Source organism: Papaver somniferum, unplaced genomic scaffold, assembly GCF_003573695.1.
Source record: "Papaver somniferum cultivar HN1 unplaced genomic scaffold, ASM357369v1 unplaced-scaffold_158, whole genome shotgun sequence".
NCBI classification, from domain to species: Eukaryota; Viridiplantae; Streptophyta; class Magnoliopsida; order Ranunculales; family Papaveraceae; genus Papaver; species Papaver somniferum.
Genome location: NW_020625264.1, coordinates 1079296 through 1107276, shown reverse-complemented (window position 1 = coordinate 1107276; position 27981 = coordinate 1079296). Strand labels below are relative to the sequence as shown.

Sequence of the window (27981 nt, the reverse complement as noted above, 5' to 3'; positions counted from 1 at the left end):
TTCAACATTTAACTTCACAAATTAGAAAAAAAAAAAAAAAAGCTTATGAATGCAAACCAGTTTGTCCTTTAATCCAGCATAGGTCCTTCGTCCCATCCTATGCGGATATTTGTGGTGAGCTTGTACCTTTTTGCCAATTTCAGACAACTCCTGAAAATTAAAAATGTATTGGTTCTATATAGTAACAAGATTATTCTCGACCCAATTTTGTTTAGCTCAATTGACATACCTTGCCTTTCTCGCTCAATCTCCATTTTACGAACTCTTTCCATTCTTCTTGTTCTACAAAACCTCTTAAATCTAAAGGAACATTCTTAAGCTTTTTTCGGCTTTTTTCGAATGGGGTAACATGCTTTGCAGCAGTTCGTTTCCTCCATCCTTGCCACAAGTCAGAAAATTGTCTCAATACATCTTTCCTCTTTGATTCGTTGAGATCAAACTTAAACTGGAGGTAAATAAACATCGACTAAGTGGTATATACATATATAAAACATTGGTAGGGATTTTACCATTGGGCATTTCATTAATTAATACATACCGTTACGTCCTCCCATAACTTTTTCTTCACTACAGGTGGAACTTCTTTCCAACAAGTATACTTCAGTCCAAGACTTGGACCAACTTCGCTGCCTATGTAACTTGAGAGCAAGCAACCATTTTTACCAGTTGCTTGGTTGGCTTCATCATAAGTAACAGTCCGCCTTTCACCATTAGTATCCCTTAAAAGCTTTGGTAATCTTGTCTTACCCCGCTTTCCTTTATTTGCATCCACGTTATACAGTTGAAACTTGAGATCAAACAAAACAGAAAAGAAAAACGAATTAATAAGTGTTTGGCGCGGTACAACCTTAAGGAGCTTTATATTGTCAATTTTTTTTGGTCCAATCAACCATGTATACTGCAAGAAAACAGTTAAACAACAAACCTAATTGTTCGCTGTGGGAAACTGACTGCTGTTCGCTGTGGGAATCTGAATACTCTTGAAGCCCGCCATCAGACTCCGTGTCTGAAGTATCCATGAAATGAGCTGCAAGAATAGATAATATATAAGCTGTTAGGAGCAAAAAATTACAAACATATCCAAGAACAGATAATATCTGAAGTTCGAGATTACTAGTAAAGACAATAATAAAAAATTACAAACATATCCAAGGTGCTATTACTAATGAGAGATCGGCTAGTATTTGCTATTACTAATGAAAATAGATTTCTATTCAATTTTAGCATGAAAAAATGTGGTTAACCAATGAGAGACCGGCTAGTATTTGTTAAAATGAAGCACTTTCACTATACCAAATATCATAACCATTAAAGCCATTTAGCAATCAAATGAAGAATTCAACTTAAACTGGTACGAAATTCACGTCCTGCAACAGCTTAGAGTATGCACTACATACCCTGTCTTCCTTTTCTTCTTTAATTGTGGTCAATGCAGAGGTCTCCCTAACACCTGATATCACTAACCCCTTAGTTAACTTATTCAAATCCTATAAAAACAACTAAAAGGAAAGAGATGCAACGGATATAAAAGACAACAAATACAGAAACGCAAAACCAAAGGTAACAACACTTAATCTTTTCTTTCTAAAATACTGAAAGTGTGAGAATCAGGCAGTATCCCATTATTTGACATTTCACCAAGCACCTTGTATGCATGGCCCATTGATCGGAGTAGTATAAGATACCGAATTCGGAGAATGATCCCAAGACAAATATAAGAGAAAGATTTGATTTTAGGAGGGGAATACCTTGTAATCAACTGTTTACGCTTTCACCTTTCAATATATTAGTTTCAGGGAAATGGAAGGATTTTGCTTGATTAACATCAGATAGAGAAAACAACTTGCAGTTGGCTTCACGTAATCTCTTCAAAACTGCTGCAGTTTCAAACAAGGAAATGATGGAGAGAAAATAGGGAGTTGAGTGGTGTTGATCGTGGGATACCAAAATTGGCAGTAAATTTAAAATGGGTACATCATAGGCGCGGGTATTAAACAGTTGCATCAGACACGATTTAATGTAAGCCGTGTCCAATAAAAAATCTCCGTGAGATCTCATCGATCAATAAAATCTTCGGTAGAATTAGCTGAATGGACAAATTAGTTAGGGATTGATAACAGGGGAGAATGGGTTTTGATTTCGAATTGAAATTTGGCAACAGGGGAGAATGGGATTGATAACAGGGGAGAAATTAGGTTTAGAAACGGGAGTTGTTCTTCATCTTCCAGGCTAGAACCTTCTCTCCCCGTTTGTGAATTTCGTTTGTATCGAAACCAAGGTCCTAAATCCACAACACGTCTCTGGAGATAAATACGTGTCCAATTTACTGTCTCGGCTATCAATTAAATACGTGCCCAATTTACACGTCTCTGGAGATAAGTACGGTTGTAAAACCGGGTCTATTAAGTATCTAGAAATCTAGTGTCTCGGCTAAAATGAATGCCGGGACTAAAGATATCGTGAATAGTCCCGGACCTTTATATCCCCGAGACGAACTCAATTTTGGTCACGTGTTTACATAAAACCGTGACTAAAACCCCTTATTGTACTAGTGGAATTTTATAGGAAGGTCATTTTTGACATGGAAGAAAAAGCGTTTTGGACTAAATGGTTCGTATAAGAATTGACTCATTTAAACGTCAATTTTTACATCAAAAATAAAGCTAAATTTCAGTTTATCGCGGCAATAACTATTAGTATAGTATATGTCATTTAGCGTGGGACCTACTGCCTCAAAAAAAAAAATATTTCTACCAGTAGTAAATATAGGGTTGCATGTAAATGGCTGTATTTGGTCTATTCGTTTTGGGTTACTATTAGTAAATATCTTCTCCTGTTTTATGTGGTGGCAAGATTAGAATTTTTATTCCATTTTTGGTTGGTGTGGTAGAAACATTAACGTTGTTTTTGTGTCACATTAAAAACATGTTAGGTACCTTATTCATGTGTAAAACATAGCAATCAAGACAACGCGGTCACCATCCTTTCATTAACAAACCTAAATAACTTAGATAGGCTGAGTTGGGCATGAGGCAAGGCGACATGTGCTACCGCTCACGACTAGGCTCAAACCCTTGGTCAAGTTTTGCCCCAAAAACAAGCAAAAGAAAGAAAATATGGCCATTTTGAAGTAAATTTAAAAACCCCTTATGCAAATATTTTCTTCAATGGAAAAATTACTCTCGTTTAATTATGGGTTAATGATTTTAAATCTTTATGTGGTGTGAAGTTTAGTTGTTAGATGTTTGGGATAAAATCAGCTTATCATTTTAAATCTTTACTCCAGTCGTAGTATTAGGATGGCTCTATGGCTGGAGTTTTTACTGTAAAATCAGCTTATCATCTGATCAGTAAGCACTACTCAGAGGTTGCATGGCATAAAAAGGTATGGAATTCTTGTTTACATCCTAACACTTCTAGTCATATTTGGAAACTAGTGAAAGGAGTATATGCAACAGATGAAAAAATGCAGGAAAAAGGGATACAATTAGTTTCCAGATGTCACTTATGCAGTAAGGATACAGAAAAAAATAAACAAAAACGGGCAACAGGACAAGCGTAAACTCATGCCTGGTTTGCAGACATGAAGTTCCAACAAATAATCAAGTGTATGAAAGATGGAAAGAGAGTGAGAAAGATCCTGAAAAAGCACGAAGAGATGCGTCATATCATCTTACCCAGGCAGATGAGAGGATGAGTCATTATGAATTTATGATCACCTGAGCCTGAAACGTGTCGTATCAAAATTCTCACCCAGACCAACTCGATCTAACTCATCAATAACATCATCCCATGGGGTACGAATTCTGCGGGCACGAACCGTGTATCCCATTGCTTCCAACGCTGCTAAGCTATTTACGTGAGCAATTGCTTCAACACCTTCGAAACAATCTGTTGATGCCTCGTTGGAAATCAACTTCAATAATGTTGTTTTCGTATCATAACTATATAGAACAGAATAATCATATAAAAATATGATTTGTCCGTTCTTCAAAAGTAAAATAGGCTTAAAGCTGCCTTCAGGAGAACGAGAACCTACTAAGGCTTCGTAATCTATTTTAAACTCCATACGCCAGGTTTCCTTCAAGTCGCTACTTTTCATCAAGGACCAGATCTCCACACGTACTTTGTTATCTATATAAATACACAAATGCCTTCCAAGTGCAACAAGTCCACGTCTATTTCCATGCAGAAAGTTTTGCATACAAGGAGGGACAGACAGAAACCCAAACTCTCTATCTACCAAGTGAAGGCCACGACTTTGTTCCCCGAAGTCCAACAAATTGCATCATTTGCAATAGGTACCCGTATGCTTCAGTCGAAGAGAAACTCCACCTATCCCTCTCCACCCTCCACCATTGCCAAGTGTATATACTTCAACGTTTCCTTCAGGGTACCCGTATTTGAGGTAATGGATTCTAACAACCTTGTACTCATTGGTTAACCTAACATACCCAAATCCAGATGCTATACGATTATACATGTTAATCTTTCCTTCCTCGATAATTTCAGGATCAAAGTCTTCTTGTTTTAGAACTAGTTCAGGAAGATAAGCATATTCTCTGGTAAGGGGATTACATACGTAGATGGGACGTATAACTAAATGGTGGCATTGAAATGCACAAACCAAACCGTTGCATGAGCCAACTAAGAAATTATATAAAGATTCATTGTGCATAGGAGGATGATATATCCTTTTCAGATTTTGATTGTAAATGTATTTCTCCTCAAGGCTAATCCTATCACCGATTCGTCCTCCATAGAAAAGTAAAGCTCTGTAGACGTCAGGGTCGTCAGTCCAACACGCAAGAACGAAACATGACTCCATATTAGCAGCCAGATTTTCATTGTCGTCGTCGCCACTGTACATATGGTTAAGCTGGTGACTGAGGTGCATATTAGAAAAGTTACTCCCCCTGGATGAGTGTCACCCATTTCTTACAAACTAATTTGCACTACAAAACAGATTCAGCTGGAACACGAGAAAGGATATCTTGTACGATATCTGAGGGAAGAGACTCCATTGATGATCCTTGAACTAATAACAAAAATTAAAAACAGTTTCAGGAAGTAGAAATTTGGTGGATGTGCATTTCTACAAAGCTAGACCTTGTTATTATTTATAGGCTTCAATGATTCCTAAAACAACACCAAGACTGAAAAACAGAAATCATGTAAACTAGAACTTGAAAAGGAAATCACCTAGTTTAGCATAAAAGTATAAAATTCATCCTTGACAGTGAATGAGATTTTCAAAAATCATCCCTGGTCTTGTGAGAAAAGAACTTATAAAGAATACAAGCAATTAAACTGTAAGGTATGTAACTTAATGCATCTATAATTTTTTTCCGTCTATTTGATTGATATGTAGCTTTCATGAATAGCCTAGATCATGGTTCATGATGGAATTGTTTTAATTTAATAAGCATGATGAAAGTCTAACAGAACTTCCAACAGATAATCAAGCGTATGAAAGCTGGAAAGAGAGTGAAAAAGAGGCTAAATTCTGTATGTTGAGACTCAATTAGCTTTAACTTAGATCTTTGTATAGCAATTTACTGAATTTTAAAATGCAAATACAATAGTCGATAGCTATAGCAGAACCAAGAGTGGTCTTACTATCAGAGTTTTTATACTCTTATGTATATAAAATCTTAAGATTGGATATCTGTTGAGTCCTATTCTAAGCACATCCTTCTGTAATCTCTTTGCAGTGAACAAAATGATGCATGAAGAAGGAATACATTCTGAAAATTAAAACTTACTTTAAACATCAAAATTTTATTGCATATAGCCGAGATTTAGCAGTGAAAAACATATACTATAACTAAATGCATTACATAAAAAATAACCCGTTAAAATACCCGAAGTCCAACCATTTCTCGACCGCAGACATTGCAATCTCATACTCTCTAACAGCCTCCCTGACAACGAGTCCATGAGTTTCCACATTTATAGCAAAATTGATTTGAACACCTGTGACATAACATTTCCATAGAACACATAAGTTAGCTATCAGAATTAGACAAGCTAATCTGCACCAATAGTAATTGTTACATACCTGCAGGTTATATGTGGACAACCAGTCGTCCTTTCAACGTAATACCTGCAACTCGGACATCTTGTCCACTTTTTATCCTTAGCTAGGTTAATCAGCAACATGTCTTCTTTCTCTCCTCTTTTTGTCTCCTGAAACTCGTCACATGTCAATTCAGAATGCCACGGGACCTTACACTGTGCGCAGAACAGCCTATTGCAGAACGGGCACTCTGAGGACCTTACGATCACCCGAGCAGTCCTTGAATGGGCAGTAAATTTTCTGCAAAGTAATAACTGAAGACTCGCATAAGGCATTTTCCCACCGATCTAACACCTGAACTGATATGATATCTCTGCATAAATAAGGTTCTAATGTCTCCTTACAATTGGTCCCTGGGCATGTAATCATGCTGATGTTTTCTTGTATCTTAGCTTCGATGAGTTTGGTGATGCATTCAGAACAATAAATATGAGAGCATTTGCTAGTACTGTTCCTTGTTTCATTCTTTGCTTTAGATTCGGTACATATCTCACAAAAACTCATTTCAGAAGAACACTGATTATCTCCCACACTAGTATTAACTTGGAGTAAATCACTGCTACAAATGCCTTCTGCCATTACAGACCCTCTGCGAGTCTTTTTTCTTTTAAGATTTTTTCTTTCTTTGGGACTTTCAACTTCTTTAAATGAGAGATATCGATATACAAAAAATCTGTTGAGTTACTCATGCTAGCTGGATAATGAAAGGTAACCTAGATTCTGTGAATAAATTATTGGGAATGAAACTGAATATAATTAAGAAACCTTTTACCAATGCAAATGCAGAGAATTTAAGAAGAAAGTATTTTTTGGATATATTTAAGCAAGTAGATAATCGCAATCCAACTACAGGTACGGAAATATAACCTAACCAAATTAGCTAAATTATCTGCCAGAATATTTGTAACTAGGAATTTTACTTTCTTTCCATCAATGAATGAAACCCAAGTTTACAGATTTATGGGGCTAAACGACTAAATACAGCCAGACTCTAGAGGCACCAGACTACCTGACAGTCTATGTTGTGAAAGAAGAACTAGGCGCACAAGGCGTTAAGGGGCACCTAGCTAATAAAGCGCCAAAAGCGTGACCCATTAACTTTTCTAGTATTTTATTTTTCTGGTTGTCTTAAGCGCGCCTGGCGCCTCACACAGAATTGCTGACAATCTCTACTGATGCCTGCATCATTCTTATAGTTTTCTAGCAGAATTTGTCCCCGTTCCATCTGCAAATCCTGTGTGTATTGATGTATCAAAATGTACTGTACTTTGTGGGAATAACCTTGGTTAGCAGTGTATGGTACTCCCGCAGGTTGGATGGAGCCATATGTCAGTAAAATTTTACGTTTGATCTCATTTTTATTGTATGTTATTTCTCTTTGCATAGTAGTTAATGTACTGAGTTAGATGATAGCAGAAACAAGAATACTGTTATAATCAGATATCTCTCAGACATAAAATTTAACACTATGATTCCCCCATAAAAACATAAAACAATTAACCTAATTGATATATAGTTATTTTCATTAGAAGAGATCGACATTTGCAATCTTAGTCTCTCTGGCAGACTGCTTCATGAGTATCGCTCCAGGTGGATCCACAGCCATAGCAAAATTCAGATCCACACTTGCGAATAAATTTTAGCAAAGGAGTTAGTTATTACTATTAGAACTGGAGAAACTCTAATTTAGCAATAGTTGATAATATTACGTACCTGCAAATTATATGCAGACAGCCCTCCGTCCTTTCCACATAGAATTTGCAACCTGGACAGTTTCTCCACTTTTTCTTCTCGGCCAGTTGAATGAGCAGCTTGTCTTGATCCCCTCCACTGCGTAAAACTCTATTTGAAACAATACGTAAAGATTCGCACAAGGAGATCTCCCAGCGATCTAACACCGCACCTGGTATGATATCTCTGCACGAATGGGGCTCTAATCTCTCCTTACACCTGAACTCCGGGCAGGTTATCAAAGTGATCTTTTCTTGTACCTTTGTTGCGATGTGCTTGGAGATGCATTTGGTGCAGTAACTGTGTGAACATTTGTTAGTGGTGTTTCTCATGTCATTTCCTGATTCCATGCAAATCTTGCACACAGTACTGCCATTAAAGATTATCTGCAAGTCTTTATATTCTCTTTTCTTTTCTATTATGTACAAAAAAAAAAAAAAAAAAAAAACTGTTTAATTTCTCATGGTAGACGAAGAATATGATGGGTTGAGTCTCTAGATTCTGTATATGCAATTTAATTGAATTAAAATACTGTCCCAATATAATTCTAAACTGCCTTTCTTAGGAAGAAGATTCTAAGGATAGGATAGGTTACATGAGGAAACGAGATAATGGCAAATCAAATTTATGTTTATCTAATAAATATCACTATATTTATGGGATAAAATCATTTATTCATTTTTAAAGAAACCCAAGTTATTTTTTGCTCGTAAGATTTTGTTTCTTTAAAAAAAAGAGTTGGGTGATGACACGAGCGACCTGAGTTTGAAACTCGTCAGTGTGGGGTTCGAGTAGAGTTTTTGCTTTAAAAGCCTAAAAACTAAAAATTAAAACATTACTCTTCTAGATTTTGTGATTTTAAGTACGCTTTTAAATTTTGCAATTTTAAGTACATATTGCTGTGTAGATTTTTCCTTGAAAAACCAACACATTGAAATTACGAAATATAATTAAGCTAAACGATTACATGAATAAAAACCTAAAACCAGAAACACTGAATAGCAGCCCTTTGTCAGACTGTTTTTTTGCCTCATCAGATTCTTTGACAGCCGGAATGAGACTGATGCCAATCGACTCCACAGCTATAGCAGAATTCATACTTACACCTGCCAACAAAACATCGGAAAAACACAGCCATTGATTTCTGCACAATAAGTTATTTTATATATCTGAAGTACAAAAATAATTATTTAACAACAGGTGATAATTGTTTTTGTACCTACAAGTTATGTGTAAACAGCCATCCCTCTTTTCCACATAGTACTTGCATCTTGGACATCTTCTCCACTTTTTTTTCTCAGCTAGTTTTATCAACAACGCGTCTTCTTTCCCTCCTCTCTTCATTTCCTGGTATTCATCGCAATCCAAATCAGAATGCCATGGGACCTTACACTGCGCACAAAACAATCTTCTGCAGTGAGGGCATTCCGATTCCCTTATGATTACTCCATCATCATCGTTCACAAGCATCGCTGAACAGTCCTTGAACGGGCAGTAAATCTTGTGTGAAGCAAGAATTAGAGACTCACACAATGCATTCTCCCAACGATCAAACACCTGAGCTGGTATGATATCTCTGCACAAATGCGGTTCCAATATCTCTTTGCAATTAAACTCTAGACATGTGATCTGAGAGATGTTGTCTTGTATCTTTGCTGCAATGTGTTTCGCGATGCATTCAAAACAATAAATGTGGGAACATTTGATAGTGCTCTTCCGCATCTCACTTGTTGGCTTAGCTTCCATGCATATCTCACAGAAGCTCATTTCAGAAGAATATTGATCATCTCCTGCACTGGCATTAACATTCATTGTTGATTTCATTTTCGTATCATTGCTATTGCTAGTATTCTTGTAGGTATCTTCAATTTTCAGTCTGGATGAAGATGATTCACCAATTTCTGACTTTCGATAATGTGGATTAGAGGAACTGTTAGTAACACCAAGAGATGTAGAAGTTCTGACAGAAGACATTAGAGCCTCTTGAAGACACAACTGCTCTGCGTACTTTTCGTCAGAAATAGGAAAGACGTCTTCCTCAACACCATCGTCAGAGCCAACTGACAACACTGCAAAGTAGAAATCATCAACATCTACTAGGAGAGATTCCGCCATTACAAATTCTGTAAGTATTATCTTTCTTTGAGCTCCACAAATTCTGTAGATTGGAGACATCTTTATATAGTGAAGAGGTAATAAAGATTCATCTGAACAGTCTATTGATTTTACTCATGCTAGATAATGAATGGTCATCAGTCTTTGTTTAAGATTCTGCGAATGGAGTTAATTGAAATTTTGGGAAGGGAATTGGAAATAAATTTACACACCTTTTCCCAATGCATAGACTCAAGAATGTTTAATAATTTGAATCTACTATCTTTATTGAGTGAATAGAGGAGGTTCATTAGCACAATGCATTGTAATAAATACAGCTAGACTAGACTAGTAACTCTTAGTGATGGATTCTGGGCATGTAATCTTAGCTTCGATGTGTTTGGTGATGCAGTTAGAACAATAAATGTGAGAAAATTTGCTAGTAGTGTTCCTTATCTCAGTTTTCGGTTTAGCTTCCATGCAAATCTCACAAAAGCTCATTCGAAAGAACTCTGATCATCCCCCATACTAGCATTAACATCTTATCTGTACTATCACTGTCTTTCATAGAGTTATTTCAAGTATTGCTCTGGTTATCTCCATTGATATATGGATGGGTGTCCACTAACAACTCTCTTGGTAATTAAAAATCATCGACAACTATCTGGAATACATCACTGCTACTGCTGCCTTCTGCCATTACAATAAGTTCTTTCTTTCGTTTGGGTCACAAGTTCTTTAGATCGAAGACATCTTTATATAAAGAAGGGGTAATGTGTTTGATTAGATTCCGTGTGTATGAAATTTTTTAATAGAATTTTGGGAGTAAATTAACAAATCTTTTCCACTGATACAATCATATTAATCTTAAACATTTAAATTTCGAGATAAACACGACACTTTACCAACGCAGAAATTCAATCATATTTGCTAGCTAGTATTTTTTGCAAAACATAAACACTTAATTTGGTTCCCCCAGTAGATATTAAAAAGAACAATTACAGAAAAAACATAAGTTGGACAATTACAGAAACGATTAACCTATAGCTTCGTTCATCAGCAGCAACAGTAAAATGCACTTAGTCCGACCAATATTTTGATTGTTGACATTTGCTACCTATCTTAGACTCTTTTACATTCTGCTTCATGAGTGTCGCTCCATTTGGCTCCACAGCGATAGCAAAACTCAGATTTACACCTGCGAGGATAATGTTCCCAACTGTTGGCAAGGAGTTAATTACTAGATCTACTGAACTAGAGAAACTCTTCAGCATAGTTAATAATCTTTTCATACCTGCAAGTTACATGCAAACTGCCACTCGTATTTTCCACGTAATATTTGCTGCCTGGAAAATTTCTCCATTTATTCTTCTCAGCAAGTTGAATCAGCAGCATGTCTTCATCCCCTCCTCTATGCTGCACTTGAGGAGTTGAAGATTCACGTAAGGCGTTCTCCCAGCGATCAAACACCTTATGGGATATGGTATCTCTGCAGAAATGAGGTTCTAATGTCTCTTCACGATTGGACTCTGGGCACATTATCAAGGTGATTTTCTCTTTTACCTTGGATGCAATGTGTTTTTTGATGCATCTGCGGCAGTAAGTGTGCGTACAATTAATAGTACTGTTTCTCATATCACTACTTAGTTTAGCTTCCATGCAAATCTTGCAGAAAGGCATTTCAAATTCTGTAAATCTTTTCTATAAAGTTCTTTCTTTCTTTTGGGTTACAACTTCTTTAGATCAGAGACATATTTATACTAATAAATAGAAACAGGCAATCTGTTGAGTTTCTCATGCTAGATAATAAAGGGTCAATCAAGGTTTTTTTTTTTAGATTCTGTGTATGCACTTTAATTGCATTTATGGGAAGGAAATTGAATTAAAATAAAAGACATCTTCCTAATGCAGAGATTCAAGAATGAGTACTATATAGATTTGGATGAATATGTCCACTAACTTGGTACCTGCGCTAGTAAACACTACTTTGCCAGGCTAACGCTAGAAGAAATATACGACAACTAGGGCCTTAACTTTTTTCGGAATCATTTATGATCAAATAGGTGATGCAAATTGGAAAGTGAAAACCAAATTAACTTACTGGAAAAATGTCCTAGTGATTCAACAAAAATAGTTAGTATATGCGAACAACTATTGATTTTTAAATTTTAGTATCACTTATCTCATTACGGTAGCCACTAACTGATTTTAACAGTGATATCCAAACAACTCGATATATTGTTGGAATATTTTTAACAGTTGGTTGTGCATCAAATGGATGTCAAAACTGCTTTTCTAAATGGGGATTTAGAAGAAGAGATATATATGGAACAACCTGAAGGTTTCATATTACCAGGCCAAGAGAAGAAAGTTTGCAAGTTAGTGAAATCTCTCTATGGTTTGAAGCAAGCCCCTATGCAATGGCATGAGAAGTTTGATAAAGTAGTTTTGTCATATGGTTTTGTGGTGAATGATGCGGACAAATGTATCTATAGTAAGCATGATAATTCTGGTTGTGTGATTCTCTGTTTGTATGTTGATGATATGTTAATCTTTGGGTCTGACATATCTGTTGTGGAAGAAACAAAGAAGTTTCTTAGTTCTAAATTTGATATGAAGGATTTAGGAGAGGCTGATGTAATCTTGGGAATTAAGATCCTAAGAAAGGGAGATGAGTTGGTTTTAACTCAATCTCATTATATTGAGAAATTTCTCAAGAAATATGGTCACTTTGATGACAATCCAGCACCTACTCCTTTAGACCATACTATCAAGTTAATGAAGAACACCGGCCGTACTCATGCTCAACTTGAGTATTCTAGTGTTATTGGGAGTCTTATGTACGCTATGCATTGCACAAGACCGGACATAGCCCAAGCCGTGGGAATATTATGTCGTTTCTCAAGCAATCCAGGATATGAACACTGGAAAGCAGTTTCAAGAGTTATGGCTTACTTGAAAGGAACAATAAATTTTGGTTTGCATTACCAAGGCTATCCCGCTGCACTAGAGGGGTACAGCGATGCTAACTGGAACAATGTAGAATCAAATTCCAAGTCAACTTCTGGATGGATTTTTACATTAGGGGGTGCTGCTGTGTCTTGGAGTTCCAAGAAGCAGACTTGTATTTCTGATTCAACAATGTTGTCAGAATTGATAGCTTTAACTGATGCATGTAAGGAGGCAGATTGGCTTAGAAACCTACTTATGGAAATTCCTTTTTGGAAGAAGCCAACTCCGGCGGTCTTGATTAATTGTGATAATCAAGCTACAATCTATAATGTCTCTAATAAGACTTATAATGGAAAGTCTAGACATGCAAGTCTTAGACACTACATGGTTAGGCAACTACTCAAGAGGGGAGTAGTTACGGTTAACTTTATTGAATCAAAGAGGAATTTGGCAGACCCATTTACGAAAAGTCTACCAAGTTCAGTGGTTTCAATAAAAAGGAAAGAAATGGGACTAAGGTCTGTGAAGGAAGTTTGATCTCCCATAGCAGAAACTCAACCTATGTTTTGAAAAGGATAAACAAGGTTCAATGTGGTACCAACAAGTTATGGATGTGGATTATGGAGCACTAATATAAAAACTTCCCATTTCTTATTAGTGCTGGTTTCTGCAAGAAAATAGGATGGATGTAAATCCTTAATGAGTCTATGATTAGTAAAAGGTGTATCGCAGAAACACCTTCGAGACTTACCTATATGAGTATGGAAATAAGGCCGTTTCCTAAGAGAAGAAGACCGTTCTCTAAAGAAGACTCATGAACAAGGATATAAGCACATGGCCATTAACGTGCTTGGCTACAGAACACATGATTTTATGAAATCAATATGTGTGGAGACTCCGGTTTTATCATAAGGGGTACTTGGTTCAAGACTGGTTTCACCATAGAACCTCGATAAGGCTTTGAGTTTCTTACACTAAGTGAAGGTTCAAATCCAAAAAATACCTATCATTTATGTGTTGATTTCAACGATGATGCTTAGTCTCAATTGTGCTTGAACTACGTTGGCTTGATCCCACTCGGGTACGTAGGCAGTCACTTCGGTGATGCAGTCACTCTGATTTAAAAGTTTTAACTTTGTTTTATGGTTTTTGAAAATAGGGGGAGAATGTTGGAATATTTTCAACGCCGATAAAAGCCTGTTCGAAAATTTCGAATCCAAAAGACACCATTGATGTCTGTTGATGAAGGAACCTGACGTTTCGTGAATAGAAACCTGTTGGCGAATAAAAAAAAAACCTATTCCCAACAGGTGCAAAACCCTTTATAAATAGCTTCTCCCAGTTTCGTTTAACACATAAGAAAAATCAATCTGTTTTCTCTGTTTCAAAAAGCATCATCAGAAATCAGAAATCTCTTTGTGTGTTCTTGATTGAATCAAGGGGTACAAACCTTGAATTCAGTTTTTGTTGCAGGGCTTTCATTGTATCCTGAAGGCAATATTTCGCATACCTGTTGTAATCGCCAATTGTTATTGGGAGGGTAGAAATATTTGTCTAAAAGAAATTTATACAAGCCTTGAAAGTTTTGGAGTGCAACACTTTCTTCTCTGTGTCATTCATCCTTTGTGAAACCCATTTTTTTCCAACATATATGAGTATTGGCTTTCGAATTGTTATCTTCCCATAATCACTACTAATATTGCTGAAATTCATAAATCTGTAAGTGTCTTCAGGATTCATTAGGATGAAAATATTAACTTAGTACATTGAATTTGTCAGTTTTTGTTGCTTGTTCTTGAATCTTTGTTTCAACGAGACTTGCTCTGTCCAAATCTCACAAATGAAGTATGCATTATTCATCTCTTGATCTCGTAGAGAGAATAAGTTGGATAGAAAAAAAGATCGAAAGCAATAGCAAAACTACAAAACGATAACTAAGAAAATAACTTTGACAAATCAAGAGAATAATAATGTTAGATGTTGAATTCTGATAAGAAATGGTTCGTTCTTATTCAACTGCCAGCAGGAAAAAGCTCAAAAGTCTATGATTCATGGAACCAATAAACTAGCAATTTGCTTAATATTTTTCTGATTATTATTATCGAATAGAAAAACGCCTATTTATAGGCTAAATTACTTGGAAAATAAGAAAACAAATCCAATGATAAATCCGAATTCTAATAGAATACTTATTCTAATTAACAATAAACTCATTAGAAATTAATTAAAGCGTTGCTAGCTCAAGCTTGTTTGTCAAGTTTAGTTGTCAAAACTATGAGTCTTGATTTCTAGTCTACATAAAGCCAAGTCTCGAATATGATAGAAAGTGTCGTTGAGCCTAGAATTCGCGGAGTTCATCGATTGAAGAAGAAGAATTATCAACAGGAACTTGTGGAACTTCTTTAACAAACAGGTATGTGGAGACTTGAACTCACCTTTTTCACTTGAAAAGTAGATTCTCTCTATCTCCTTCTTGAGACACAATCGTTTTATCTATATAGATTTATGTTATGCACAATTGATATTTCGATCTGAGTTTTAACTTGCTTACATACTTCTTGAAATATGTGTTGGTAAACTTTTAGCTTCAACCAAGTTCATATTGCATTCTTGACGAGAGTCAAAAGATGATCATACAAAAATTGCCAAATTATGTGACTCGGAATGTTTCATGGAATGATCATAATTTCAATTATATGAAAATTGCTTTGTTACTTTAGTTAGTGGTAAAAAACTATCTTGGTTCTATGAGAATGTTTCAGTAATTGAAAAAGAATGAAACATATATTGGTTTACATATTGTGGGTGCTTTCATGTGTGTAATCCATGTATGGGAGTCATAGTATGCATACCCGTATGCGTACCCATTGGCATATGAAAATCGAGTACCCAGTTCACGTACCTGTACGCGTACTTCTGTAAGGTATGGGTCCGACTTTTTCTGCCGGAGTCTGATATAACATCAGGTATGCGTACCTGTACACATACTGGCGTAAGCCAAATCTAGTCCGGGTGATTAAGGTTTGCGTACTCGTTTGCATACCTTAATTAGATATGTTCTATTTCAGTTTTAAACATGAACTATATAATAAATAATAAGGAACACAATTACTTGCAAACCATGGCTATAATGTTCATGGTTGATTTATGTGAATCAACATAAATCGAATTTGATCCAATTGTGTCTTGTATAGTTCTATGAACTAGTTTCATTTGAGTCATTTGAACTAGTAAGGGTAGAGATGAAACTGGTTGAAAAGAAAGTGCTCATGTGGTTAACTTTGGTTGACTATGAATGAACCAACAAGGTGTACACGTTTAGGTACAGTTACCCAAACCTAAATGAGGGTACATTTATTTTGTGTGTACAAGCCAAGTTGATCTATTGGTCTAAGTATATTGTCTTGAGTTTTAATCAGGTTTCATCTAACGGTGAATATTGATTGCTTTGTTACCAAGGTAATTTAGATTGCAAATCCTGATTTGAAAACTATATAAGAGATAACTCTAGAAACTGTGAACCCTACTCTGCACACCTCATGTGTACTACTAGTTGCGACTAGAGTCGATTCTCCTTTAACCTTTGGTTTTTCTCAAAACCTCGTAGGTTAACAAATTAAACATTTCATTGGGATTGTGAAGCCAGACCCAACTATTTTCTTTGTAGTCGTGTGTTCTGATTTTGCTATATCTATCGTGTTAAGTATTATCTTCTCTAAGATTTTCTCGAGGTTATATATTTCCGATAGGAAAGATAAAAATAAGTCACAAACAACTTCGTCTCATTGTTTGTGATTCCACAATATCTTGTTTCGTTATCATACGATTAAGACTATTGTAAGATGATTGATATTACTAGGTTGTTCTTCGGGAATATAAGTTCGGTTTATCAATTGGTTCATGTTCGCCTTGATTTATCAAAATACGGAACAAAAATCATAGGTATATCTGTGGGAGACATATTTATCTATTTCGGACTTTTCTGTGTGATACAGATTAGTTCTTGAAGTCTTCTTCTTTGGGTTGAAGCAACTTTTGGTTGTGGGTGAGATCAACTAAGGGAATCAAGTGTGCATAATCGGCGTGGTTCAAGAGGCGTAAGGAAACGCGAATGCACCTAGATCAGTGTGATATTCGTTAGGCCTCAACTACAATCCAGTCCGAAGTTATCTTGTAGTAGGCTAGTGTCTGTAACGGCTTAATACAGTGTGGTGTTCAATCTGGACCAGGTCCTAGGGTTTTTCTGCATTTGAGGTTTCCTCGTTAACAAAATTCTCGTGTATGTGTTATTTGTATTCCGCATTATATTTTGTTATATAATTGAAATATCACAGTTTGTGCGTTAAGACTAATCAATTAATAAATCCAACTTTTGGTTGTTGATTGGTTTGATTAGCACTTGAACATTGGTCTTTGGTACCGGTCAAGTTATTTCTCTTATATTCAATCGGGCTCGCAGATTTCTATTTGCTGATCGCGGATTGAATTGTGAAATTGAGATATGAACTCTTAGATACACTTTCTTTAAGTTTGAAGTCTGACTGTCTAGTCGATTCACTTGCAAAGTGTATTGGAGTTTTTCCATACAGATTGTTAAATGAAAAGTTTGGGCTGGTTGTTAGACCACCGCTTTTTCAATGTCAACTTCCAAGACAGAAGGATTGAAACACTCACATGATATTTCATTGGACCTTCATCAATATGCTATCATTACCTAATTCCATCCAAGGATTTCATTTTGTAGGAACACTTAAATCGTCTCAAATGCAATGGAGAATGGAATTATAAAATGAATCCTCTACATCTAAAGGTATTCAAAAAATATAATATAAATTTCAGTAAATTTTGGACACAAAGAAGAATGATTTTTTTTCAGAAAAATAATTGGAATTCTAGCTTTTGACTGACTTGGTAGCAACGAATATTCTAATTCATTCAAGCACACGTTTCAGGATACAATATTTCAAGTATGTGACCCTCTTTATTTTTTGACACATATTTAACTAAAATATTTGCCCCCTCCAAATCTCCTTAACTGTTCTATTTTTTGAGAAAAAGTAGGAAATTATAAAAAGAAAAAAGATAAACAATTAGGTAATAAAACTGTTTTTCAAGTTTTTTCCTACTTTATAAATGTGTCAGCATTTGAAGAGGGTGTGAAGTTTTTGCGTTTTTTTGCCTTTTGTCTATTCTAATACATTGTTTAAGATGTCTCTTGAAGCGAGGAACTCAAGAAACGCCTCACATTGGTAGTCACAAAACATATTTGATTTCTAAAGAGAGATATATCAATGCACTCCCTTGATTACATCTTCTTTGACGGGAAGCACTTCCTATGCTTTGTACTATTTAGAGTTTGAAATCTATTATATATTAATATCTTGTTTTTTTATAGTGTCTCTATTATCATATATTAATACAACTATAATGAGTGGGAATTTTCATTTTATTACAGGGAGTTAGAGTCTGGAAAGACAGTCAAGTTGGCCGCTTGAATCTTAACGTTAGTACATGATTTCTGAAGAAGGATTTATCAGTGCATTCCCTTAATTACATCATCTTCGACGGAAAACACTTCATATGCTTTGCATTATAAATAATTCAAAAATCTTTTTTTATTATTATCATTTTTTTAAGTATTTCTAATATCATATGTTCATACAATCATATAATGAGTGTGACTTTTCATTTAACTACAAAGATTTGGAGCATGGAGGAGCATTTGAATTGGCTAATTGATTCTTAATACAAGTACATGATATCTATAGAAATATATATATATGTATATATCATTCCATTTCCTTGATTACATCATCTTCGACAGGAAACACTTCATATGCTTTGCACTTCCAGAGCTATTTATTTCAAGTTAATATCATTTGTTTAGTGTCCCTATAATATCAAATTGGTTAATTGAGACCCCTTCTGAACGGGTGCGAGATAAAGCCCCGCCTCACCAAATGGGAACCGATTCTCATGATACCCAATGCATAGCACGGGTTCCTTATTAATGGAAATTAAACGCGATTAAAAGTGGCATCGGATTAAGTAAATCTGACGCAAAATTATACCTAATAAGTTACCCCTTTATAATAATCAAAATATAGAAAATAATAATACACACTTCCACTTAATAAAAATAGTACACCCAAAATAAGAAAAAGATGACACCCAAAATAAAAATAGTGCACGGCTGCCATTGATTCACTTAACATTCACCATCACGTAAACCATTTCATTACAGGCTACAGGAAGCAGCCAGGGGTAAGGGTGGCTGACACACAGTTCCGCCTTTGGGAAATTGATCGCCTTCTTCTTTGTCTCCTACACTTCAGGGATTGTTTTGTTAGTCTACCGTTCATGATCAAGTAATCAATTTAAAATTAAAACACCATTGAACTTACTGAATGAGTTTTCAATACCTCCTTTTTCTTATATCCCCAGTATAAAACTGGTTACTAGCAGAAGAGATAAGCTTAGGCAGGTACCTGCATGATATACAAAGTTAACTGAGTTAGAAGAATCACACCCCATTTACATTCATAATTTTTTGTTAGTCAACTAACTACTTACCAGCAATAATCTTGTTAACTTTACTCGGAGAAAAGCTTTCACTACGAGGACTGCACCCCAAGGCGGAATTGTCATTGCAATTAGAGATTTCTTCCACAGGAAAAAGATCAAAAAGAATAAAATTAGTTGTGACTTCAGGTTAAATTTGACAACTAGTTATAGAAAAGATTATACAGTTCTAGTAAAAATCATGCACCTTGGCAATGACCACCAGTAGTAGTGTCCAGATAAGGATTTCCTGCATAGCCCGATTTACAATCACAGCGATAACCTGGAGCCATATTATTGCCTGATTTACAGACAGCATTAGGTCCACATGCTGCTTCAGTGCATGTCCCGGAACCAATAGTCCAATCAAGAACTAACGGGACACTTCCGGTGCCTTTATTTTTGAAATCTTGGAGATATGATGACGAAAAGTTAAACCAACTATCTTCAGCTATAAAAGCATAACTACATGGATTATTAGTGCTCAAATCTTTCCGAGTGTGTCTTTCAGCTGTTACATTAGTAAGAGTTAGTCCAGCTGGGATGGAAGTCTCACAACAACCCATTCCATTGCAAGATCCATCAGTGACATCTTCGTTTTTAGTACAGTCTGAACACCCCTGCAGACCAATAGATGGATAACCAAATATATGTGCTGACGAGTCACAACCGATAGATATCAATTTGTTTTTTGTACTAGAAATAGTGAATCCTGCAAAATAGTAATTACTGTTATAATCCAGATCTGAATCCGAACAACTGGTGGCTATTGGTGCTTCCACCGTCATCTCCCCGTTTAGTACCGATATATTTGTGACATTTAAAAAACCTTTCATAGGTCCTCCATTTTTGCATGTTATTTCGAACCCAGATTCTATGAAACAGCCAGGACCAATACCAAACGGGTAGGGTATGCTGACTTTCCCACACAGATATCGGCAACCAGGCTTTGCTATCACTCCGGAAGCAGTGCTCTGTATTTGTGCAGAAGCTAATTGCAGCCATAGCAACAAGACAGAACAATGAAACATTAGCAGAGCATTTAATAAAAGCCATGAATCAAAACTTAGGGTTTTTTTTTTTGTTTTTTTTATCGCTATGATATTTCAATCTTAAACATCTCCAGTATTATTTATACCCATACATACGGGTTAGTAAGAATTTCCTTCTTAGATGGCAAAGTTTGTGGCAAGAGGTATCCTTTGAAAAGTCTTAAGGAAATGACAACCTAGCTAAATTAACAAGTGATGCAACTTGCAAGGATTTTTTGGTGATAGAAACATTTTGTTACCTGCATGCATACTCATTATTCATTTGCTACAGCATACAAGTCTAAGTTCAATATCGAATGTGAGACTACTATTCGCAACATTACCCATACTTAGCCTTTATTAGATACTCTCTTATGTAGACTATACCCTTTTCTAGATCTAAAGTCCATGAACCTAACTAACATTGAAAATCCGCCTGTATATTGTATAATTGAAATTGTCCATGGCTGATTAATTGCAGAAACCTACGTATTTATCCAATTGTATATCCAGACTAATCGCAAGAAAATGAGGTTAGTGATACCACTTTTCCTCCCAAGTCATCCCAATTATGCAAAGAAGACAAACCGAGACAATTCCAAGAATTTTGATGGACTGAAATGAAGGGAGACAAGTCCAATACAATTGCCTTTTAGAATTCCTTTTGGTTGTAGCAAATCTGTCTCGGCTTAAGATATTAATTGCCTCCACCGCCTCCACGTCAAAACAATGGATACCTTGAACCATGGTACTTTTCCATGAGGAAGAGAGAGAGTGTGAGAGAGATACTCTCACAGAAGTCAGTCGTCTGTGGGTCAGATCCATGGTCCATGAGATTAAGAGAGGTAGATCATCTCATAGAGCGATAGAGGTCAGACTTCCACGCGTTAGAATCATGGTTAATGAGATCAAGAATTGCAGAGCTTGTCATGTATCAGAAGGTTTTTAGAGACAGAGGATCTGCTTCCTCTATAAAATTATAGTTTTTGGTTGACTATTTCTAATTTCTTGATAAGAATGGAAGTTTCTTATTAGAGGTGTAAATTGTGCCTTGTCACCACTCACCACCGCCCAGCACAAAACGCTAAAATTTAATCTCATCCCAGCACAACACGCAGTTTAGACCAGCACGCCATATCAGAGTAGCTTCATGGACTGTGTTGGGCTAGGCTAATCGGCACCGTGACACCACACATGAAGCAACCCAAATAAACAAAAGCAAGTCATAACACGCATAACATACCATGGGAAAATATATATTTCACAAAATAGTTTTTATTCTCGCCAATTTTAGAACATGATTAACATAACATGGAAAAATATATATTCACAAAAGAAAATTAGTCAGGCCGACTTTAGAACATGATATCTTCCCTTTGTTGATTTATGTTTATAAAAACATATATAATACCTAAATACGCCCAGCACAATAAGATACAGCACATCACTATTAGAGTTGTAAAATGGGCCACCGCAGCCCATCCCACTAAAAGACGAGCTCATCGTGATATGTGTCGTTGCTGTGTCAGAGACTTAGATATGCCGTGTTATGCCGTTTTTGAGGGCGTGTTATGCGGTGAAAACAGTCGTGATGTACGTGTCACTACACCAAATCAAGGTTTTTCTTATGAAAAATAAGTGTTACCAAAAAATAGAAGCTAATTTCCCTAACTAAGAAAAATGGTTACCCAAATGCAGTTATATAATGTGTTAGTATTTTATCTAACTCTTTTAGTCCATAAGGAAATTAAATATGCTAACACTCCAATTTCATTACTAGGTTTATCCTGACTATTGACATTTTACTCTTCTTATTTATTTTGTAATGTCAAAATTGTGTTATAATCTTTGCTAACTATTTGTATAACTGTTGAATTAACGAATAAAGAGATGACATGTATCCTACTTTTCCACCTGGAATTTTCAGGTCCCGGCCACCTGGAATTTTCAGGTTCCGATATTCACAAACCAGATTCTGTAACTGGAAATTTATAACTATTTTTCTGTGAAACTAATATATTCATATTCATATCTAGTTCGTTTAAAACCAAAACCGGTAATTTACAAAGACACCATCCACTGAATTAGGATGCTGATACAATTTGGAAAAAAAACAAAAAAAAACCTACTTCTTAGTTATACTTGTCCACTGTAAATATTACACATACATCAGAAAACAAATATACACCGCTTGGATAGAGTTGGGAGCAACAAGTACTGAGTTTGAGCAACAGGAGCGGTATTTGTGCAGCTTCTTAATAGCACCAGTAGTAGGCACAGACTTACAAGTATCCTTCAACGCATAAACTGCAGTTGCATCACATGGGATTCATGGACACAGCGTAACCAGTACTGTCTACAAAAGACCATGTATTTCATAAACTGAATGAGAAGTCTACATTATGGGTATGTGTTGGAAGTAACGAAATAAACATACGAAGAATTCCATATTACAAACAAAAGGTTGGGGAGACAATTACCTTGCCACATGCCTTGTCGAATACACAGACCATTTCAAGCACATATGTTCTATACCTCTTTCCTAAGTTATATGTAGTACAACTGCATCAGTATTCTTGTTTATAACATATGCTCTACTATGCTTCAAAATAAAAACAACAATCTCATTTACAAGCGGGCAACTCGATACATGGTATTTTACAATACAGAACCATCAACTCACACCATTATCATTCAATAATAAATTCCTATTCTTAACAAATGTATCCACTTACAAGCACATCAAAAAGATGAGCTAATTGTATGTGGATAACCACAAGAGTTTCAAACATAATTATAACTAACAGGAATTAGAAATAAAAATGAGTTATTTGTACATCTTGCATGTCCGAAATAAACATATATCGGTACTGACCCAATACTATCTAATACCTAAAGAAATCTATCAGAGTTTCATCATAACTTCACCTTGTAAAGCATTTTTAGAAGTCACTCTACCGTCCACTTCAATCCATGGGTTCGCCCCTGCATATGCACATCTAAGAAATGTCATAAACCAACAACTGACTTTCAACTTACAAACAAAATGAAGACATAATAAAATGTAGTAAAAGCTTTTCCCTCTTAATACCTTCACAACACCCAATCTGCTCAATTCAGAGTTCTTTTGGACTTCTGATTCACAGGAATCAAACACTTAGCAAAGAACATCACACCATTTTTTACAGAATTAAGATGTTGTTGGATACTTGGATCTCGTTCCTGTTTCAAACCCCAAAATATTATAAACTGAATACTATTCATTGACAAAGAAAAAGAAAAACATGATGAAATGGTTTTGCATTAAGCTTTACCAATTGATAATAAAAAGCTCATCCGGACTGATTCCACGTGGTGGACAATGTCTACAAACCACAAATTAAAGAATAAAATCAGCAACCTGAGCTTTACGGCAGTGTTTTGCAAAGGGGGTGTAAATGTATCAGACCCGAACATAAACAACATGGTAGTATCCTGACTAGAGTTCCATCTGTATGCATTTCATCAATTATCTGGAAAAATCAACAAGAAACAACATCAAAACCATATGAAATTGGTTATTCAAAGACAAACAGAAATTCTATAAATTTGAATAGATAAATCAGACCGGTATTTACTTAAATCTAGGAAGCCAATGATCATCTTCACTAACAGAGTAAGAAAATCCCCAAATTGAAAAACCCTAGTTTAATATAGAGATGAAAAAAAACAAATACAAACAAAAATTGAGCATCTATTGCAACAAAGAATATAGACAGCGTTAGGGTTCATGAAACTATACATTTTTGAAGCTCCAATAGTCTTCTTCTTGTTCATCAATTCTTCTTTTTCCTGAGAAAGAGTAAGGAACAAACCATTTTAGACCAAAATCAAACAAGATCATCAAAAATAACAACAAATTAAGCTCGGGATTATATCTCAATCGTTGTCTAATAGATCGAAGAACAATTATTATCACAGAATTTATTTTTTTTTAATTTCAGGGACAATATCAAATTTTTGGGGTTATGAATGTTTCAATTAGAGGATTTTTTTCGATTTCGAATTGGTTTTTGATTCACGGATTAACAAGGATTCAAAGATTTTTAGGGTTATGAACACGGATTTGTTATGAGGGTTTTGGTTAAGCCGGAGTTAGAGAGGAGAGAACAGACCGAGAAAGAGAAAGGAAAGCAGCGAAAGAGAAAGGTGAGAGGAGAAAAAAAGTTTAGGTTTTTGTATAAAAAACTTTGGACGTTGGATTCCTCCTCATATGGATTGTGGAGATTTATCAACGCTAGACAATTGGTTTTGGGTTCTCCTACGTATTGAGACAGTGTGTTTCTTTAGAACCTTCGTAAGACCAAAATCCAAAGTTTCGTATTTCGAAATACTCTTATTTTTGGTAGCAATGTAGAATTTTATAGGAGACACATGTCACCAAAATATTAGTTTCAAATTAATCGTCGTTTAGATGTTTTTGAGAAAAAGGTGCCACCATGTCAAGATTATGTCATTATAACCATGACACGAATCATACCCCTACATATAAATCAGAATAAATTTAGATATTTTCATCGACCTTCTGACTATATAAATCCGAAAAATATATAAGAATGAATCAAAAGAATCAAAATGAAATCAAAACGGTTACTCTCTATCGATTAAACAAAATTTTAAAACTTAATGACGATAGATTAAGGGTTTCGTTAAAGATTCAGACTTATAAGTGGAAGAGGTCAATAAGAAATCTGACAAACATTGGTAGGTTTAGTGCTCAGGTGTATATTCCGACATAGTAGGAGATGACATTGAAGATTATATGAACAATATTGGTAGGTTTATGATTCTGATGAAGATTCTGAGTTAGTGGAATAAGAGATTATTTAGGATAATATAACATATATTAGTATATTTAAAGCTTCAATGAAGATTCCGACTTAGTCGAAGAGGTCAGTGATGAGTGCCAAATATTGTATATATTTATCCCTTTTTGTTGGCATTTAACTCATCTTTTATGCATTAATTCTACATTTTATCCCATATTCTGTATTTTCATTGTTTTCAAGAATAAATATTTTTCTTACTTAATTTTGCATTTTTAGGGTAATAAATAAAGTCTGGATGACTTGCGGAGCAAAAAAGAGCAGAAAAGTAGTGAAAAGCCGGGAGAAATCACGCAAGGAAGCCGCGAAGAATGGTGCGCACAACCTCATTTTCTACACACAAAAACGCCTCCGTTCTCAGCCATCAGATCAGTTCTCAGAAGCATCCGATGGTCGCTCCTTCATAGAGCATCAAAATCTGAAGTCTCTGCCAAGCACCACAGCGCTGAAATTCCAAGCCTTCAGATTAGATGGTAGTTGAATCCAACGGTTGCTCCCTTGCTGTTCATCAAAGTTTGATATCTCCGCCTTACACTACAGCACCTAACCCCATCTGGAGCCGTCAGCTTCGTTGTATCACCTAATCCAACGGTCACTCAGAGCTTGTTTACATCGTGCCGTTCGATTCAATTAGTAACTGATTATCCAATGGATCTCCTCGCTGCGCATCAACTTCAGATGATCCCGCCTCACACCCTAGCTACCGAACACATACACCCTAAACAAACGCATCCCTTCTCCCAAAATCAACTGAGCTCCTTCTTCCCCGACATTTGCAGAGCCACCTCTCTGCCACCACCTTCCCCGACCATTTCCAGCCACCACCTCACCTCTGCAACACCATCACTTCTTCACCAACATCATCAGTACCTCCCCAGTCCGTTCCTTTATCTCTCTAGCCATCTATTTTAGTGACTTCTCACCATTCTAAACCCTAGGTTGGAAATCACTAAAATAGATGAGGCTCTAGACATCAATTGAACACAGCAGAGGAAGCAGGAAGATCAGAGGAGGAATGGGTCGAAGATAAGAGAGTCAATTCCTCGATTTTGGGTAATGAAAGTTAAACCCTAATTTTTGGGATTTGGGGGAACCCTAATTTTAATGTTTGGGTATAAATTGAGGGTTGGGTATCACTTTTAAAACTTGTTCTTGGACTAGCCAAGTTACCAATTAGGTTTAATTTCAATGTTTGGTTTAATTCCAATTTTAATTGCACTGTTAATTTTTAGGGTTCTTGTTTGGCAATTTTAATTCTCTGTTTAGAAGTTTAAATGTTTGTTATGTTCTTGTTAATGTGCATGTTTGAATTTCCTGTTTTAATTTGTCATGTTAGTGCCATCTTTAGTTCACTGTTATGTTTAATTCAATGTTAGTTTGATGGAATGCTAGGCTAGATACCTTTGAAGCACTGAATTGATTGAGTAGTGGAAGAAATCAGTGCTCAACTGTGCTTAAGATTGATTGTACTGTCAAAAGACAGTCAATGCTAGGAGCACATCAGTTGAGCAAGCTGATTATCTTGCCATTCCATTTTTGTATGCTTAACTCTCTTGCATTGTCACCATTTCAGTTTCACTATCATCCTTGCCCTTGGCCTTAGGTCTTGGTTCACTTGCACTGTTCTTTGTTTTTGCCCTGTGTTGCCCTGTGTTGCTTCCATGTTTATTTTGTTTGCTATTTTCTTTATTGCATTCACTGCCTTGTGCTGCTGCTACTTCTTTTCTTGTTGCCTCCCTTTGCACTGCTGCTGCTTTCCTTTGCATTGCTGCATTTCCTCCCTTCCACTGCTACTGCTGCTGGTGCTCCTAGGCCTGCTACCTGGTGCTGCTATTTCTCCCCTGCTGTTGTTTTCTTCCACTTGCCTTGCACTGCTGCATGGCTTGCTGCCTTTTCCTTGTGCTGCTGCTGCATTGCTTTCCTTTCTCTTGCTGCTGCCACTCCACTTCTCTTGCAGCTGTCTGCTACCACTCCTTGTGCTGCTGCTGCATTGCTTTGCTTCCCTTGCTGTTGCTGCTGTTGCTGCAGCTGCTGTTGCTGCAGCTGCCTTTTCCTGCTTACTGCTGCTGCTGCTCCAAAGCTCACTTCAACACTGAGCCCAAGTTCAATTCAGTGAAGCCCAAAGGCCTAGCTAAACCAAGCCCAGTTTCTAAGACCAAAAGCCCATTGTAAATTGTTGAAAGACCACATGCCCAACTCAAACCAAAGCCCAAACCATTCAACTGTGGGCTTAACCCAAAAGCCTAACTCAAAGACTAAGGCCAGTTCATTCTTAGGAATAAGGCCAAAGCCAACTTCAATCACAAGCCCATTTACACTTCAAAGACCAACTGAGCCCAAGCTCAGTTCATTTCATTGTTAAAAACAAACCCATTAGGCCCAATTTATTCAAAGGGTATTCAAAGCCCAACAATAGCAATTTAGAGCCCAAAATAGCTAGAACACTTCAAACACACCCAGTCTCTGTGGATCGACCCGTACTTGCACGAGCTACAACTGACGACCGTGCACTTGCGGTATTACTGTAGGCCCGCGTTTCATTTCGCTTTAATTTTATACACACCTCCGGGCCCACCAATTTTTTGGCGCCGTTGCCGGGGATTGGTGCTGTGTTTTTCTTGTGTTTTTCTTAGCTATTTTGCATTTCACTGCATAGCATTTGCATCTG

The 27981-nt window shown here is 36.2% G+C and overlaps 3 protein-coding genes across 6 annotated transcripts; all 3 read right to left on the bottom strand.

Annotated features, from left to right (window-relative positions):
- Positions 1-4955: 4955 nt before the first annotated feature.
- Positions 4956-6658, bottom strand: LOC113337062. Its single transcript, XM_026582753.1, has 4 exons — positions 6283-6658; positions 5865-5976; positions 5692-5747; positions 4956-5038 (listed from the first exon to the last, which is right to left on the bottom strand). The coding sequence occupies exons 1-4, from the start codon at positions 6656-6658 to the stop codon at positions 4956-4958; spliced, it is 627 nt and encodes a 208-aa protein (XP_026438538.1).
- Positions 6659-7604: 946 nt separating this feature from the next.
- Positions 7605-9925, bottom strand: LOC113337061 (probable E3 ubiquitin-protein ligase ARI3). Its single transcript, XM_026582752.1, has 4 exons — positions 9034-9925; positions 8797-8916; positions 7793-8225; positions 7605-7704 (listed from the first exon to the last, which is right to left on the bottom strand). Exons 1-4 carry the CDS (start codon positions 9923-9925, stop codon positions 7605-7607), a joined length of 1545 nt encoding a protein of 514 aa, XP_026438537.1.
- An 8999-nt stretch (positions 9926-18924) lies between these two features.
- Positions 18925-20501, bottom strand: LOC113337297 (wall-associated receptor kinase 2-like). Of its 4 annotated transcripts, none has more exons than XM_026583016.1 (4): positions 19626-20501; positions 19430-19519; positions 19261-19344; positions 18925-19185 (listed from the first exon to the last, which is right to left on the bottom strand). In XM_026583016.1, the coding sequence occupies exons 1-3, from the start codon at positions 20446-20448 to the stop codon at positions 19289-19291; spliced, it is 969 nt and encodes a 322-aa protein (XP_026438801.1). In that variant the 5' UTR covers positions 20449-20501; the 3' UTR covers positions 18925-19185; positions 19261-19288. The 4 variants fall into 4 exon arrangements, with proteins under 4 accessions (XP_026438801.1, XP_026438800.1, XP_026438799.1 ...); XM_026583015.1 differs by having other exon boundaries at positions 18925-19180; XM_026583014.1 differs by having other exon boundaries at positions 19279-19344.
- Positions 20502-27981: the final 7480 nt, after the last annotated feature.

What these genes read in the sequence shown, in the direction of transcription:
- LOC113337062 (XM_026582753.1), bottom strand. Translation starts at nt 6,658, where the DNA reads ATGGCAGAAGGCATTTGTAGCAGTGATTTACTCCAAGTTAATACTAGT. An exon ending in CAAGGACTGCTCGGGTGATC is followed by an intron (nt 5,977 to 6,282) that starts GTAAGGTCCTCA and finishes GTTATGTCACAG; the next exon opens with GTGTTCAAATCAATTTTGCT. An exon ending in GAGAAATGGTTGGACTTCGG is followed by an intron (nt 5,748 to 5,864) that starts GTATTTTAACGG and finishes TTTAATTTTCAG; the next exon opens with AATGTATTCCTTCTTCATGC.
- LOC113337061 (XM_026582752.1), bottom strand. Translation starts at nt 9,925, where the DNA reads ATGGCGGAATCTCTCCTAGTAGATGTTGATGATTTCTACTTTGCAGTG. An exon ending in TGGCTGTTTACACATAACTT is followed by an intron (nt 8,917 to 9,033) that starts GTAGGTACAAAA and finishes TTTTGTTGGCAG; the next exon opens with GTGTAAGTATGAATTCTGCT. An exon ending in TGTCTGCATATAATTTGCAG is followed by an intron (nt 7,705 to 7,792) that starts GTACGTAATATT and finishes TTTATTCGCAAG; the next exon opens with TGTGGATCTGAATTTTGCTA.
- LOC113337297 (XM_026583016.1), bottom strand. Translation starts at nt 20,448, where the DNA reads ATGTTTCATTGTTCTGTCTTGTTGCTATGGCTGCAATTAGCTTCTGCA. An exon ending in TACTGGTGGTCATTGCCAAG is followed by an intron (nt 19,520 to 19,625) that starts GTGCATGATTTT and finishes TTCCTGTGGAAG; the next exon opens with AAATCTCTAATTGCAATGAC. An exon ending in AGTTAACAAGATTATTGCTG is followed by an intron (nt 19,345 to 19,429) that starts GTAAGTAGTTAG and finishes TATATCATGCAG; the next exon opens with GTACCTGCCTAAGCTTATCT.